General features: G+C 34.5%; 1 protein-coding gene across 1 annotated transcript in view; it reads right to left on the minus strand.

Moving 5' to 3' along the window:
- The window catches only part of LOC117179859 (cadherin-23), an 84,400-nt gene that overhangs the window by 7,558 nt on the left and 60,656 nt on the right, over positions 1 to 16,186 (minus strand). Inside the window, exons 6-12 of the mRNA XM_033372014.1 lie at positions 14,554 to 14,795; positions 13,950 to 14,474; positions 9,425 to 9,777; positions 9,111 to 9,325; positions 8,176 to 9,044; positions 4,097 to 4,391; positions 2,365 to 4,015 (exon numbers count right to left, since the gene is read on the minus strand). Coding sequence (XP_033227905.1) covers positions 2,365 to 4,015; positions 4,097 to 4,391; positions 8,176 to 9,044; positions 9,111 to 9,325; positions 9,425 to 9,777; positions 13,950 to 14,474; positions 14,554 to 14,795 — 4,150 coding nt within the window. The remainder of the gene's footprint in view (positions 1 to 2,364; positions 4,016 to 4,096; positions 4,392 to 8,175; positions 9,045 to 9,110; positions 9,326 to 9,424; positions 9,778 to 13,949; positions 14,475 to 14,553; positions 14,796 to 16,186) is intronic.

The following is a 16,186-nucleotide window of genomic DNA, read 5'->3' on the forward strand; positions in this document are numbered from 1 at the left end:
TGGAAAAGAGTCAGGCGGCCCTCAATGTTTACGTTTCTGTTTCCCCGGAAACAGTTCAAGGCCATTTGGAGACAACCCCCGACACTTGACTGAAAGCGAGAGTTTGGTTGTAAAATAAAAATAAGAATAAAAATAAATTGGATAATGGTGAGAGTAAAGAGGATGAAAGAAATAAAAAAAGAGAAGAAAGGAGATTTGGTTGGTTGCCTTCTCATTTTTCTTTCCACCTTTTTATTTTCTCCAAATAAAAAGCAGATGTTTTTCCTTTTTTACATTCTCATCATTTATGATTGAGAAAGTATTAGAATTATCGAAAATTTGACATCACACTTTTTCAACGGTTCTCCACGTTTCGAGACCCCCTGAATCCGAAAATCAGGTTTTCACGATGGCGTCTGTCTGTCTGTCCGTCCGTCCGTCCGTTTTAGGTCCTAAAAGAAAGAACGAGTTCGTGAACCAGCGATTTTGGATAAAAATTGAAAAAGTGAGCGCATTTTGAAAATTTTTGAGACAACTTTTTTCTGAATGATCATAACCAATTTTTCGATTTTCTTCAAAAATCGAAAATTAAAATTTTCATTGCACAAAAAATAATGAAAAATAAAAAAATCCATTTTGCGGACAAACTATGTAGTATACGAAAAAAGATGAATGAACAAAAATGGTTATCCCAAAAAAGATCTGCAATGTCGTTTGAATCACTTCTTGATAGGACGCGTATTTTTTGTTTTCTTCGTAAAAAATAACGTTGAAAGAAAATAAAAAAAAATGTGTGGAAAACGACGAAAGTTACAAGAAAAAAAATCCAAAAAAATCTGTTTACAAATGTCTGTCGGAAATCGAGCGCGCGGCGCGAGTGTCATGATGAGGATGTACCTCAAAGCCTACAGAGCTTTGAAAAACTTAATATTTGACTATACTTAATTAAGTAGACAATTCAGAATATGAAGACGTATATAAATACTGCCATCTAAAAGAGATATTTTTGATAAAGTTTTTTTCAAGCATTCCAAATGCAAAGAATAAATATCCGAGCGCGAAGTGCGAGGTGTAATTATGTTCGAGCGCGAAGCGCGAGGTTCCCTATTATCGATTTTATTTTCGTTTGAAACATTTTTTTCTTGAAAATGATTTTTTTACTGAAAATGTAACTATTTCTATTGAATATTCCATAATTTTAGTTGAAAATTCATCTCTTGGGTGAAACAATAATTTTGTTAACAGCTAAATTAATCCTTTAATTTTTAGTTGACAGTTTATCTTTTAGTTGAAAATTCTTTTTTTTTTTAGTAGCTATTAATCTTGTTGGTTAAAAATTCAAGTATTTCACCTAAAGATTCATCCATTAATTACGTTAATAAAATGTTAAGAAATATTAATTTTTTAAACTGAAAACATAATAATTCCGTTTTTCGTTTTCTTTGAATATTCATAAATTTTGTTGAAAATTTGTTTTTCTGGTAAAAAAATTAACCTTCTTTTTTGAAAATTCATTTTTTTGGTTAAAATTTCAACAATTTTCTAGCTATTTTTTCTCTTTGTTGTTATCTTTTGGTTTAAAATTTAATTATTCAAGTTCAATACTCATCATTTTAATTGTATAATTTATCAATTTAATTGAACATTAATTTTTTAACTAACAAATTTAACTATTAAATTTTCTATTAAAATTTTTTTTTTAGTTGAAAATCCATGCATTTCGATGAAAATTCGTAATTATTGGTAAAAGTGAATCTTCTTAGTTGGAAATTTATCTCTTTGTTAAGAATTCAACTATTTAAATTAAATACTCCCTATTTTACCATTTTGGTATTTGACTATACTTAATTAAGTAGACAATTCAGAATATGAAGACGTATATAAATACTGACATCTAAAAGAAATCTTTTTGACAAAGTTTTTTTCAAGCATTCCAAATGCAAATAATAAATATCCGAGCGCGAAGCGGGAGGTATAATTATGTTCAAGAGCGAACGGCGAGGTAACCTATTATTGAGCGCAAAGCGCGAGATTAAACCGTCGCGCGCCCAAGGCGCGCTTAAACCTGAGAGCCGCGCGCGCAGCGCGCGACGAGAATGTGCCCGCGAGGCGGGCAGATTTTTTAAGGGGGGAAGAAAGAGAGGAAAACGTGTCTTTTTTTCAGAGTACAATTGGAACATTTTATGGTGATTGTCGAAATATAGTCGTTAGATTTACGAGTTTACTCTCAGGAATTCTTCACATTAAACGTGTAACGCTACTTCGACTGGGACCTTTCCCCCACCAGTTACCAACCATAAGTTTTCTGATATCCCCCTCCCCAAACTAGTAACCTAATTTCTGAATTATCCTTAAAACAAAATTGCTAAATTAAATTTCACTTACTTCGAATGCATGCAGCATAAGGTACAGCTTGACACAATAGTAGCTATTCCAACCAGAACAGCAATCGCCAGAACCCACATCTGGGTTTTGGAAGCGTCAGCACGCGCAACAGTGTTGGCACAATTGGCAACCTTCTCCACATTATAATTCCTGTAAACTTTTTTCAATTCCTCATTGTTTGGATCAGTGAGCAAGGTCTTCATCTCCCGAAGATCATACACCTCCTTTCCCACCATTTGGAAGCATGAACTTGTAGACGAAAAGTCTAATGAATTATCATCCTTGGAATAAAATTGAGTGTCGTAAACATTGACACTGATTGGCAAGGACAAAGCCTGCTGGACGGCTTTCTCAAAATTCTCCAGTTTCTTCCTCACTTCAACTGGAGGTTTCGAAAATACGAATTTCAACATGTCTCTATCTCTGAGTAAAAATATCCTCAGCGTTATATTCGTTTGTCTTCCAATTATTAGTGAATTATTAGCAGAAACTGGAATTTCCATGTAGCCATCAGAAAAGGTTGCGAGTGATCCAGTAGTTCTGAGTTCACCAGTTTCAGAATTCAAAGCTAAATGTGAAGGGATTGCCTTCTGAGACATTGTTGGATCAACTAGAGAAATGAAGGAAACATTCCCCATGATGTAATTGATTGGCAGAGCATCAGAATCTGGATCATGGGCATCCAGGGTTATCAAACTGGTATCGATTGGAACGTTTAATCTAACTCCGACAGTAAAATTTTCTTTTCTAAATTGTGGTTTGTTATCATCAATATCTAAAACTTTTACCAAAATCTGCCTTTCTGATGGATCCTGTCGATTGTAAGGTTTCAATGCTTGTAAAGCTTCTGATTTCTTCGAGGAATACTTGAAGCACTTTACAGTCAGCAAATGTTTTTCAGTCGCTTCTCTGTCCAATCTTTTGGTCGACTTAATGATTGCAGAATTGTTCTGTAGACGTTTTATTGAAAAAATCCCAGCCTCATTCCCATAAATGATCGCGTAATCAATCATCCCATTTTCCCCAATGTCTTCATCAATGGCTTCAATTATGCCAACTGTGGAATCAACCGGTAATTCTTCTTCTATATTTAATTCTACTGGAGGACTGTAGAGATTTCTTTTGAAGTGAGGCTTATGATCATCAATATCAACAATCATGACTTGCAGAACTCGAGTCGCTTGTTGAGGAGGATTGCCCAAATCTTGAGCAACGAGGATCAAAGTGTAAGAGTCTTTTGATTCTCTGTCCAGAAGTTTTCTAGTTGTTATTAATCCACTTTCACTGTTGATTCTGAACGAACTTGAGTCACTTCCGAAGTTACCATCTTCTAGAAATTTGAAAGTGATTTTCCCATTTGGGAGATTTGGATCATCAGGATCAGAAGCTACAACTTGGAAGACAGGACTACCAATTGTTGAATTTTCTGCTATGAAAGCAACTTCTTCAAGAGTTGGTCTGATGAAAAGAGGAACTCCGTCATTACTGACAACGTCTCCGATGTATAATGTTAGGAGCACATCTGAAAACATTACTGGGTCTCCACCATCTTGGGCCCTTATTCTCATGGTGTACGGTTCAGTTCTGCCTTTTCCGGTTAGTTCCCTGGCTGATGATATTTCTCCTGATGTGTGATTTATCTTCAGTAGACCTAGAATTTGAAAAAGGACACTTTTAGCTTTAAAGATGATGCTATTTTAAGGAACAAGCTGTTTCAAAGATTTGTAATTACCATTAGCTTCTCCTTCATCGATTATCTCAAACTGAACACGTCCTCCCGTACCCTCGTCAGGATCAACAGCTGTGATGTTTACAATGCTCACTCCTTTGGCAGCATTTTCTGGAATAACTGCTGTGTAAGATTCTTGTGGAAAACTTGGAGCATTATCATTAACATCTAGGATATCAACGGTTACCAAAGCTCTGGTAGTTTTTTGTTCGACTCCACCTTCTGGCATGTCTGATGCAACGACGAAGAATCGAAGGACTGATTGTCTTTCCCTATCAAGAGTTGTATTCTGAGCAATCTACAACAAAAAATTACAATAAAAAGATGCAAAGGTCTGTACACTCTGGATTGCCCAAATGCTAGCGTAGCGGCGTTTTGCGGTTGGATAGAAACCATGGGGAGCAGTGCTTGTGGACACACTGAAAAAACGCAGCTACGCTGCGCTGTGATTTGCCGTCGAAAATCCTAAAGGTTTTCGGACAAGAAAAAAATACGTGTGCAATATGCTGGAAACGGCTCACGCATGAGCCGTCCAAGCACACACCCAAAACGCCAACCAATCGCGTGCGATCTGTTGCACTGCTGCGGTGCGAGCTGGTTACGTACAGTTCACCTATCGGAACATCACTCGAGAAGCAGAAGTTTGCGATGTTGACAATTTGGTTTATCATATTACTTAATTATGTATATACATATTTTTTATTTATTTAAATTATGCTTTCCACAAAATACACATAAATAACTACTAAGTTTGTCAGAGATAATCTAAATATTTAAAAAATATTACATTGTAAAATAGCTTTCAATGCCGGCCTTTTCACAATGATCAACACTACACTCTCTATGCAAAGACACTAATATTGCCAACGTCGCAAACTTTTGCTTCTCGAAGACGGTCCGATCGGTGAACGGTGCGTAACCAGCTCGCACCGCAGCACCGCGGCGGATTGCATGCGACTGTTTGGGGCTTTGTGAGCATTTGCACGGACGGCTCGTGCGTGAGCCGTTTCTAGCATACCCCACGTGTATTTTCTTGTGCGAAAACCTTTAAATTGATCGGCCGGATTGCAAAACGACCTTAGCGTGTGGAGAAGGGAAAAAGGGGTAGCGAAGCAGTAAAAGGGAATAGGGAAAAGGAAAAGGGAAGAAAAAAAAGGAGAAACTGGAAAGGGTGAAAAGAAAAAGGGGAAAGAAGGAAGTAAAAGGCGGGAATGGGGAAAAGTAACAGGAAAGAGAAATAGGGTGAAGGGATCAGGAAAATGAAGAAAGAGGGAAATTTCGGAATGAGAAAGGGAAAAAATGAATGCAAGGAGGGATGAGATAGGGGTAAATGGGAAGGGAAATGGTAAATGGGTAATATGAAAGGGTGAATATCATATGATGTACATTGAAGTGCTTTTTATTTGAATCCTTTCATTATAAAATATTTACGAAAGAGAAAAAGGGAAAAAGAAAAATAGTAAAGGTAAAAGGGGCAAATCGGGGAAAAAGAAAGGGGCAAATGGGAAAAAGAGCAAAAGTTACAGCTGACCGGGAAACTTTGAAAAGGGAAAGGTCAAAAGGGGAAGGAAAAAAAGGAAAAGGAAGCAAAAAAAGGAACAAGGGAGAATAAAATGAGAAACAAAAAAGGGTAAAAAGAGAAAGGAAAGTAGGGAAATCTAAAAAGGGTAATAAAGAAAACTAAAGGGGGAAAGAAAAAATATGAAAAAGAACAAAGGTGAAGGGAACGGGTAAATTGAGAGAGAGGAAAGAGTGAAAGGAAAACGGTAAAGTGGAGAAGCAAAAGGGAACAGGAAAATGAAAAAGAGAAAAGAAAAAGGGTAAAATGGGAAAAAGAGAAAAATTTTGAAGGGAACAGGGAAAGGATGAGAAGGGAAAATGAGACAAAGATAAATAGTTTGAATTGAACGGGAAAAGGATAAAAGGAGAAGGGAAAAGGAGCAGCGTAACAACGAAAGGGAATGGGGTAAAGGCAAAGGGAAGAAAAAATAAGAAACCAGAAAGGGTGAAAAGAGAAAGGGGAAAGGAGAGAAGAAAAGGTGGGAACGGGAAAAAGTAAAAGGGGATAATAGGAAAAATAAATAGATTGAAGGGATCAGGGAAATGAAGAAGTAGGGAAATTTTAGAATGGAAAAGGGAAAAAGAAAATTAAAGGGGGGAAAAGAAAGAAGTGAAGAGAAAGGGAAATGGTAAATAAATAATGGGAAATGGTGAATATCATATGATTAAAATAAAGTGCTTTTTCTTTCAATCCTTTTTTCATAAAATATTTACCAACAGGAAAAGGGAGAAACAAAAAAACTAAAAAGAGAAAAGGGGGAAAGGAGAAAAGAAAAAAGGAATGGGGGAAATGTGAAAAAGAGGAAAAGGTTGAATGGAACGGGGAAAGTTAAAAAAGGAAAAGGTTAAAAGGGGAGGGAAAGGGGTAACAGGCAAAGGAGATAGGGAAAAGGAACAGGGAAGAAGAAAATGAGAAACCGGAAAGAGTAAGAAGGGAAATGGGGAAATTGGAAAAGAGAAAAATAAAAGGGGAAAGGAAAGAATAGGAAAAAAGGTAGAGAGAACGGGGAAATGGAGAAAGGGGAAAAGCTAAAGGGAAATCGGTGAAAGGAAAAAGAAAAAGGGAAGGGGGAAATAAAAAAAGGTAACAATTGAAAGGGAAAAAGAAAAACGAAACAGAGAAAGAATGCAAAGGGAAAGGATAAAAAAGAAGGGAAAGAGGGGCAGCGAAACAGTAAAAGGTAATGAGGAAAAGGAAAAAATGAGAAACCGAAAAGGATGAAAATATATAAGGGAAAGGAGAAAGGAAAATGCCGGAATGGGAAAAAGTAAAAGGGGAAATGGGAGAAAAGGAAAAATAAATAGGGTGAAAGGAACGGGATAATTAGGGAGGGGGAAAACAGGAAATAGTGGAAACGTAAATGGGAATAAGGAAAGGGTATAAAAGGGAGAGAAAAAGGGGAAAGAAAAATGGTACAGGGGATTGAGAAAGGGAAAAGAAAAATACGAAGGGGGAATGAGAAAGGGAAAAAAGAGGAAGAGTAATGGTAAATGGGTCATTAGAAAGGTTGAATATCATATAATGTAAATTGAAGTGCTTTTTATTTGAATCCTTTCATCTTCAAATATTTACGAAAGAGAACACGGGAAATGGGAAAAATACTCAAGGGAAAAGAGGGGAAGGGGAAAAGAAAAAGGAAAAGTAGGAATCAGGAAAAAGAGAAAAAGGTAGAACGAAAAGGGGAAAGCCTAAAAGGCAAAGATTAAAAGTGTAAGGGAAAAGAGGAAAGTGAAACAGACGAAGGAAATAGAGAAAAGGAACAGGGAAAAAGACAATGAGAAACCAGGAAGGGTAAAAAGGAAAGGGAGTAAATGGAAAAAGGGTGATAAAGAAAACTAAAAGGAGAAAGGAAATAATAGGAAAAAGAACAAGGGTAAAGGAAACGGGAAAATGGAGAAAAGGTGAAAGGGAAAACGGTTGAGGGAAAAGAAAAAGGGAAGGGGAGAATGAAAAAAGCAGGAATAGGAAAAAGTAAAAGGGGAAAGGAGAGAGTGGGATAACAAAAATAGGGTTAAGGGAACGGGCAAACGAAGAAAGGGGGAAAGAGGAAATTGTGAAAAGTAAAAGAAGAAACGAAGGGGAATGGGTAAAGGGTGAAAAGGGAATGAGGAAAAAAAGTGGGAAGACGAGAAAGTAGAACGGCTGAAAAGGGAAAAGTGAAAAGAAAAATAGTGAGGGGAAATAGGAAAGGGTATAAGGGGATAAGGAAAATAGAAGGGGAAACGAGAAAGGGGAAGGGCTGAAAAGGGTAATGTGAAAAGGAAAATGGTAAGGGTAAATGGAAAAGGGTAAAGGGGATAAGGAAAATAGAAGGGAAAACGAGAAAGGGGAAGGCCTGAAAAGGGGAAAGTGAAAAGGAAAATGGTGAAAGAAAATGGGAAAGGGTGAAAGGGGATAAGGAAAATAGAAGAGGAAAACGAGAAAGGGGAAGGTAAGGAAGGCTATTTTGACAAGTGTGCAGTTATCGCCCGAGCCTTAATGAAATTTAATACCACTTGATAAGGAATAGTCCAAATTTTACCTGAACATTTCCATTGATGGGATCAATCTCAAAGATGTTGGCATTTTCTCCAGTTAGTAGATATCTGACTTCTCCATATCCTCTCTTCTTTTCTTCTTCTGTATTTGACCTATCCATATCAGTAGCTTTCACATTAAGAATGATTTTCGAAGGTTTGGCTGATTCGAGAATAGCAATTTTGTAATCTTTGTGAGTAAAAATTGGGCTGTTGTCATTAATATCTTGAACTTCAATAATCACATTGGCTTCAGACATGTGACGAGTGATTTCGTAATCCCTAGCCAGAGCTCTAACTTTAAATTTGATTGACTTTTTATTAAGAGTTTCATAATCAAGTCTTTTGCTCAAAACAACATTTCCACTTTGCACACCAACGTTAACGATGCCTTCATCATCTTCTGCTCTGATCAATTCAAATCTTTGAGCAGGATATCCTGTCATTGGTTCTTTGGCTGAGAGCGTCAACAAAGTCGATCCTAATGGCTGTTCTTCAGGAACCGTAATTTTGATCGTTGGGTTGTTTGGTGACCAACCAGGATTTGTGAAAGTTGGATTATCATCACTGTAAGCTTGGATATAGATAGTGACTTCAACTTTCGCTACTTGATTCTCTTTGTTTTCCATTGCGTTCAAATCTTTCGCTTGGACTGTTAAAATTACAACGGCCGCTACTTGATAATCAAGACCTCTGTTGACTGTTATCATTCCTGTTGTGGTGTTTATTCGAAAAGCTGTTTTATAGTCATAGGGTACTGTACTTTTGAGAGCTACTCCAGTTTTGTCGACCGCGTTGATTGGCTCTATGATAGAGTATTCTATATTTGCATCTGAGTCTGGATCTGATGCTGCTACCTTCAAAACTGAATCACCTAGAATTTGAATTTTAGTTAGAGAAACTCAAGCATTTGAAGGTAATAAAATCTTTTTAAATTTACCTAAAGCTGCTCTTTCAGAAACGTAGACAAGGTAAGTCGAATTTGTGAAAGTAGGTGGTTTATTGTTTACATCAATGATGCTGACAGTGACTGTGGTACTTGCAGTTTCTCTAACAGGACTTCCTGAGTCGATGGCAAAGATTATTACTTCATATTTATCACCTCCAGTTTCGAGATCCAGTCTAGCATCTGGAGAAACTGTTATGATTCCAGAGCTAAAAAAATATCTTGCATGAAGAAACTGATAATTGATACTGAAGTTGATACTGTCTTATCTGATAAAGTCTTTTTTTTCTAATTAAAATCCTGAATACCTCGCGTTGATGACAAAGTTGTCTTTGGCGCCAGAAGCTATCTGATACTGTAACAAACTATCTCTTCCATCTGGATCATTAGCAATCACTCTAATGACTTCAGTACCAGGAGAAGCATTTTCCAAAAGCCTTGCTCTGTAACTATTTGGTCCCGGGGTTCCAGCTTTATAATTCCCTCGAAAAACTGGTTTCTGGTTACCAGGGACACCCACTCGAATGAAAATTTTAGTTTCTGAATATAAGGGTGGCTTCCCAGCATCTGTTCCATGAATTGTTAATTCATAGATTCCTCGTTCAGTATCCCCGGAACGAGCTGGTTTAATCATTGTTAGCTCACCCGATTCTGGATTTATCTGGAATGTTGGGAACGTCAGTACACGAACTTTTAATTTTTTTAAAGATTTGAAACGATTTAAAAATATTGCACCAAATTTGAGAAGATTTCAAAAGATTTCGAAAAATTGCAAAGGTTTCACCTACAAAGATTAAAGAAAGATTTCACAAATATTTCAAAGAATTCATTAGGATTTTAAAAGATTTCAGCAATTATAAGATTTTATTAAGAATAAAGCAAAACAACTTTCTAAGAATTGAAAACTGTTCAAAGCATTTAAAATTTTTTTCGAAGGTTTCAAAATATTTAAAAGAATTCTTTCAAATTTAAAAACATTTCAAGAATTTTAAAGATTTCAAAAAGATTTTACGAAATTTTTTTAAAATTCTTACAGATTTTTGAAAGTAAAAAAGATTTCATAAAAATTTCTTAAAGATTTCAAAATAATAATACAATTTCAAAGATTTCAAAGAATTCATAAGGATTTCCAAAGATTAAAAAAAAAACTTTTAAAGATTCTAAAGATTTCATAAAAGTTTCTTACAGATTTCAAAAGAATAATGGAACTTCAAAGATTTAAAAGAGGGCCCAGTACACCAAAATTCAAAGACTTTAAACTTCCTTCAAATTTGTTAGAAGATTTCAAAATATTTCATGAAAACTTAAAATATTCCTGTGATTTCGAACAAACACAAGAGATTTACAAAAGATGTCAAAAATATTTCAAAGAATTTATAAGGATTTCAAAATATTTCACGGTTTTCAAAGATTATTTCAAGAATAAAGTAAACTAAATTCCTAAGAGTTCAAAACTTGCGGATTTGAAAAGATTTCGAGAATTTCAAAACATTTGAAGTTTAGTTCTTTACCCCTTGTTGAATGTTTAATCCAAAAAGAGGAATTTTTAACAACAAAAAGGTGAATTTTCTACCGAAAAATATAATTTACAAAAAAAAAGTTATTAGTTGAAAAAATGTATTTTTATCACAAACAAGTGAAAGTTCAACAAAGAATTTAAATTATCAACCAAAGAGATAAATTTGAGAGATAAATTAAAATATTTAAAAAAAATTTTTTTCATCGACAGATGCCCGTGAATGATACATCTGTGTATTGAATTTGTTTTTAAAAAAATATGAAACTTATCGACCAATTCAGTCTTTTGCTGAAATCATCAGGAAGTTCCCCATTAAAAACACGGACATAGAAAAAGATGAATATTCCATCCACAGATGCCCGAATAATGCATTTGTTTGTTAAATTTGTTTTTAAAAGTCATAAAATTTATTACTTCATCATGAATGTTTCCGAATTTATTATGAAGACCTAAATTAAAAGTCTGACATCGAAACAAAACAGAACTTTTCCGTCGACGGATGACCCACTAATGCATTTGTTTAAAAAAATCACAAAATTAATCAAAAAATTATAAATTTTGCAGCAGTTTTCATGAAAGTCCAAAATTAAAAAATTGACATAGAAAAAAACGAGTTTTTCTGTAGACAAATAGCTGATTAATGCAGTTGCTCATAAAATTTGTTTAAAGAAATAATAAAAATTTTCAACTTATGAATGTTGCTGAAATTATCACAAATTTCCTAATTAAAAAAAAATTTCATAGAAAACAAAGAATATATCTATCGAAAAATGTCTGATTACTGCATTTGTACATTAACTTTGTTTATAATATAAACAATTTTAATTACAAGAGAATTTTTTCAATATAATATTGTTTTCATTCAAATCTCTTGCAATATAACTTGAAAAAACGTATATTTATGAAAAATCGTAGTACAAATTTGTTCATAAAACATGTTTTTTTAAATTGTCTAATATTGGAATATTCTTAACCAATGTTACTCAATGCAACTAAAGCGATTTCAACATTTTATTGTTATTGACGAGCACCGGGATCAAATAAAAAAAAATGGCCATTTTTTTGAAATATTTGTTTATTTATAAAAAAATTGAAAACTTAATCCAAAATCAGGCTCGATTGCTCCCATAGAAATTGAATTAGCTTTTTTCAATATTTTTTTTTGCAAAATCAGTGAATATTTGTGGGCTGTACGTTATTTAGAATTTAAAAAATTGTACTTTTTGATTTTCTATTATTTTTTTATGCTGTCAAAATTTGAATTTTCGATTTTCAAAAAAATTCAAAAATCTTGAAGGACATTCAAAATGAAAAAATTTTCTTCTCTGGACTGTTTTTCATATCGTGCGTTATTTAACTTCAAATGTTAATTTTCGTGTGTTTTTTGGAATTTTGTAAATTTTGGTTTTTAAAAAAAAAGTCAAATGGATAAATTGTACATCTGTTTGAATACTATAGATATCCGTACAGAAAATTTTTGAATCTTGAAAAAAGTGGTCTTAAAATTTTTCAAAATACGCTCACTTTTTGAATTTTTATCCAAAACGGCTAGGTAACGAACTTGACCTTCGTTTTAGGACACTAAAAGAGTATACCAAAGGCCAATACAATCTATTAATTCTTTCGAAAGTTATCGTGCTAACAAACTGAAAATCTTCACACACACACACACACACACGCACACACACACACACACAAACTGGTGGGGTCACATTTTACAAAAATATAATACCTGCCCAGCAAAGACGTTCTGTAACTTTTCCGGCTTAAAAAGGGAACTGTGTTCTATAACAGTTATTACAAGATGGTGACAGAACTGTTCTACCACAAAAAGGTAACAGTGTTCTAGAACATTGTGACAAAATTGTGACCAAACTATTCTAGAAAACTGTGACCAAATTGTGGTCCAATTGTTTTAGAACAAAAAGGTAACAGTGTTATAGAACACTGTGACAAAATCGTCGCCGAACTGTTCTAGAACACTGTGAAAAAATTGTGAACGAACTGTTCTAGAACACTGTGGAAAAATTGTGAACGAACTGTTCTAGAACACTGTGACAAAATTGTGACCGAACTGTTCTAGAATACTGTGACAAAATTGTGGTCGAACTGTTCTAGAACACTGTGACAAAATCGTGGCTGAACTGATCTAGAACACTGTGACAAAATTGTGGCCGAACTGTTCTAGAACAAAAAGGTAACAGCGTTCTACAAAACTGTGACAAAATTGTGACCGAACTGTTCTAGAACAAACAGTTAACAGTGTTCTAGAACATTTTGACCAAATTGCGATCGAACTGTTCTAGAACACTGTGATAAAATTGGGACAGAACTGTTCTCGAACTATGTGACAGCACTGTTTTGTAACAGTTGCTATACAATTGTTCTAGAACAAACTGATCACCGACGCTCTATAATATTTGTTTCAAGTTTATTTTAGAACTGTGCCATAACAGTGTTATATCGAAGTTCTAGAATCCTGTTATAAGTGTGCTCTAGAACAAATTAGGAACAAAGATTAGTTCGCTAACACTATGGTCGAGCTGAATCTTGCGAATATCCCTAATGTGGACATCTTGGACTTATAATTTTTGTTATTTGGAATTGCGACGCGCTATCCCGGATCAAAATATATCTATGGGGATATCAAAATTTCCGCCTCGCGGGATATTTCGACGGGTTATCCTCGGAATAACCCAGGACATAAAAGAGGTCAAATCAAATATCCTGGGATATTCTATTGCTGTGAGAGATACATAACACTGTTCCATATTTGATAAATAACAGTTCTAGAACTGTTATAGAATTTTTATAGGATTGTTACAGAATTGCCCTAGATTTTTTATAATGCAGCGTACCAAAGTTCTAGAATTGTTACAGATCGGTTGTCACAGCGTTCTAGATCTGTTAAAGATTTGTTATACAACATTTGTAATTGAGTTCTAGAATTTCTCTAGAAATGTTACAGATCGGTTGTCACAGCGTTCTAGAACTGTTACAGAATTTTTCTAGCGTATGAGGGATGACAGTTACTTGTATGTTTGTAACCTGTTACTAACCTGTTCTAGAACACGTTCTTTTGTGCTCTAGAACAATTGGAGATCTGTTCTGTAACCATGTTTTCTGGATTCTATGATGAGAATGTAAAAAAAATTAATTTTTACCCCATCAATTCAAAAGTTTATTACAAAATTATTAGAATCCTAATTAGTTAAATTTTCAGTTGAAAAAATTAATTTCTACCGAATAATATCAAAAATTAATTTAAAAATTATCAGAATCCTACTTAAAAGAATTAAATTGTGAATAGATACCTTGAAAACGTTTTCAGACATGCTGTTGTGACTACTGATAGAATACGTTATTTTTCCATTACCATGCATGGGACCATCAACATCAGTCGCCCTAACAAACATCTGAGGATCAAAACTAGTCGCTCCTTCCCTCACAGTTCTGGAATACTCCTGTTGTTCAAAAATGGGTTCGTTGTCATTAACATCTTCCAATTCTATCAGGATATTCACGGTCGACACTCTTCCACCTCCGTCTTTGGCCTCCATGGTTAAAGAATAGGATTTCTGAGTTTCGTAATCCAGTTCTTTTGCCACCGAAACTCCACCTTCTTTTGGATCCGCTCTGAACTTGTCTGCTCCGAATCCCCGAAGACTGTAGGTCAAATCACCAAAAGATCCACTGTCTCGATCTGTTGCAAACACGTCTGCAAAGTGAGTCCCTGGTTCTGCATCTTCTCGAACGGAGAGTCTGTAGACTGATTGTAAAAAGTGGGGACTATGATCGTTTGCATCTAGAAGTTTGATATGGACTCTGGAAGTTGCAACCTGGAAATAAGAGTTATAACAAAGAATAATAATTAATATCGTAATGTAGGAGGTTCTTTTGATAATGATCAAAACCTACCACTTCTTCAGCTACTGAGGCAGTCACTTCGAATTCCAAATCTCGTAAAGAGAGATCTGGAACATCATAGTCTAGGACACTTTCGTCTCTGGCTCTTATCACTACTGGAACTCTTCCTTGAGCTTCTTCAGGACTAACTATAAAAGCGTCACTGACTCCTGAGTAATTAGGAACGTCTCTTAAAGCCAATTTGTACTTTGCATTGTCTCCAACATCCCCATCACTTACAACCATATTGAGTCCTGAAAATAATTTTAAAAACTAATTAACCCACAAGTGTAGAATGGGTCCCAGGGACCCAGACGTCTTTTCCATTAAAAAAATTTTTTTTTAAAGTCCTATCATTTATTGCAAAATATTTTTTATAGGTAATTAATTTTGATATCTTTTCTTAAAATATGCATTATTACGAGATCCTGGAATGCTTTTTCAGGGTGACCGCTTATGGTGGTCCAAAAATTCAACTTTCGATTTTTAGTGATAATCCCCCCCCCCCCAAATTTTGCTCGCTTTCCGGAAAAGGAAATTCCGTAATTTTTTTCAACGTTAACCCTTGCTTTTGAAATTAACATGGGGGTTTAAGGGCATGGGATACTTTGTCGTGTGGTCAATTAGGTACAGTGGCCCTGCATTTTTTCCACAAAAATGGAAATTTGTAAAAACTGAATTCGGAGATGCTATAAAATATCATAACGGATGTCCCTGGATTTTTTTAACGGACAATAGCCAACAAAAATTTTTCGAGCTAAAAACAAATTTTATACATGTGCATTATTTTGAGGTTAGGGTCATTTTTCAGCTCTCTGCCATTCCGATATTGTAGTTCTCTGTCGTAACGATGCTGTCGGTAAGCACTATAGAATAATTATAGGAAAGAATTGTAACACACATAATCTCGAAATATACACATACGTTTTTAGCAAAATCAAATTTTTTGGAATTAACCCACAAGAAAAGTCTGCAGGGACGTCCGTTAGCATGTTCGCTATCATTTCCTAAATTTAAAAGACAAAATATGTATTATTCTAGAAAAAAGCTGGAGGAACATAAATCTGGTAAAATCGATAATTTTTTAAGTATCACATGCCCTTAAATGGGAAAAGCTCAATTTTCAAAAAAAATTAAAAAAAGAAATACTTGTTATAAATTTGGTGTGAAGTAAAGTATTGTCACCTTTTTAGGAGTATTTAAGAAATTGTTTCCACCCAATAGATTTTAATTTTGTCACGCCCAAACCCCTTAGTTTGTGCCCGGAAAAGGCCCCAAAAACTGTATATTTTCAATAATTTTATATTCTTTAAGCAATTATTATTTGTTTAAACAATTCCCCCCCCCCCCTGTAATTCGTGAAAAGTTATTATCTTTCGGAATAAATCGTAACTATTTTATCAAATTATTAAATTACTAAATTTTTAAAATATTAAATTATTTGTATTTTCTGAGCTAAGTAAATACTGACTATTAAGCGAGATAAAGTGAGATTCGAAAAATTTAGACTTTTCTCCACGTTGCTTATGAACAAGCGCAAGTGAATGATTAAAAGTTGTTTAAATAATTGTAAAATATCTTAAGCAAAAAAATGTTATTCTTAAAATTCGTTAATTGTGTCACTAATTCCTAAAAAGAACAAATT

This window comes from Belonocnema kinseyi, chromosome 9 (genome assembly GCF_010883055.1).
Source record: "Belonocnema kinseyi isolate 2016_QV_RU_SX_M_011 chromosome 9, B_treatae_v1, whole genome shotgun sequence".
Classification (NCBI taxonomy): domain Eukaryota; kingdom Metazoa; phylum Arthropoda; class Insecta; order Hymenoptera; family Cynipidae; genus Belonocnema; species Belonocnema kinseyi.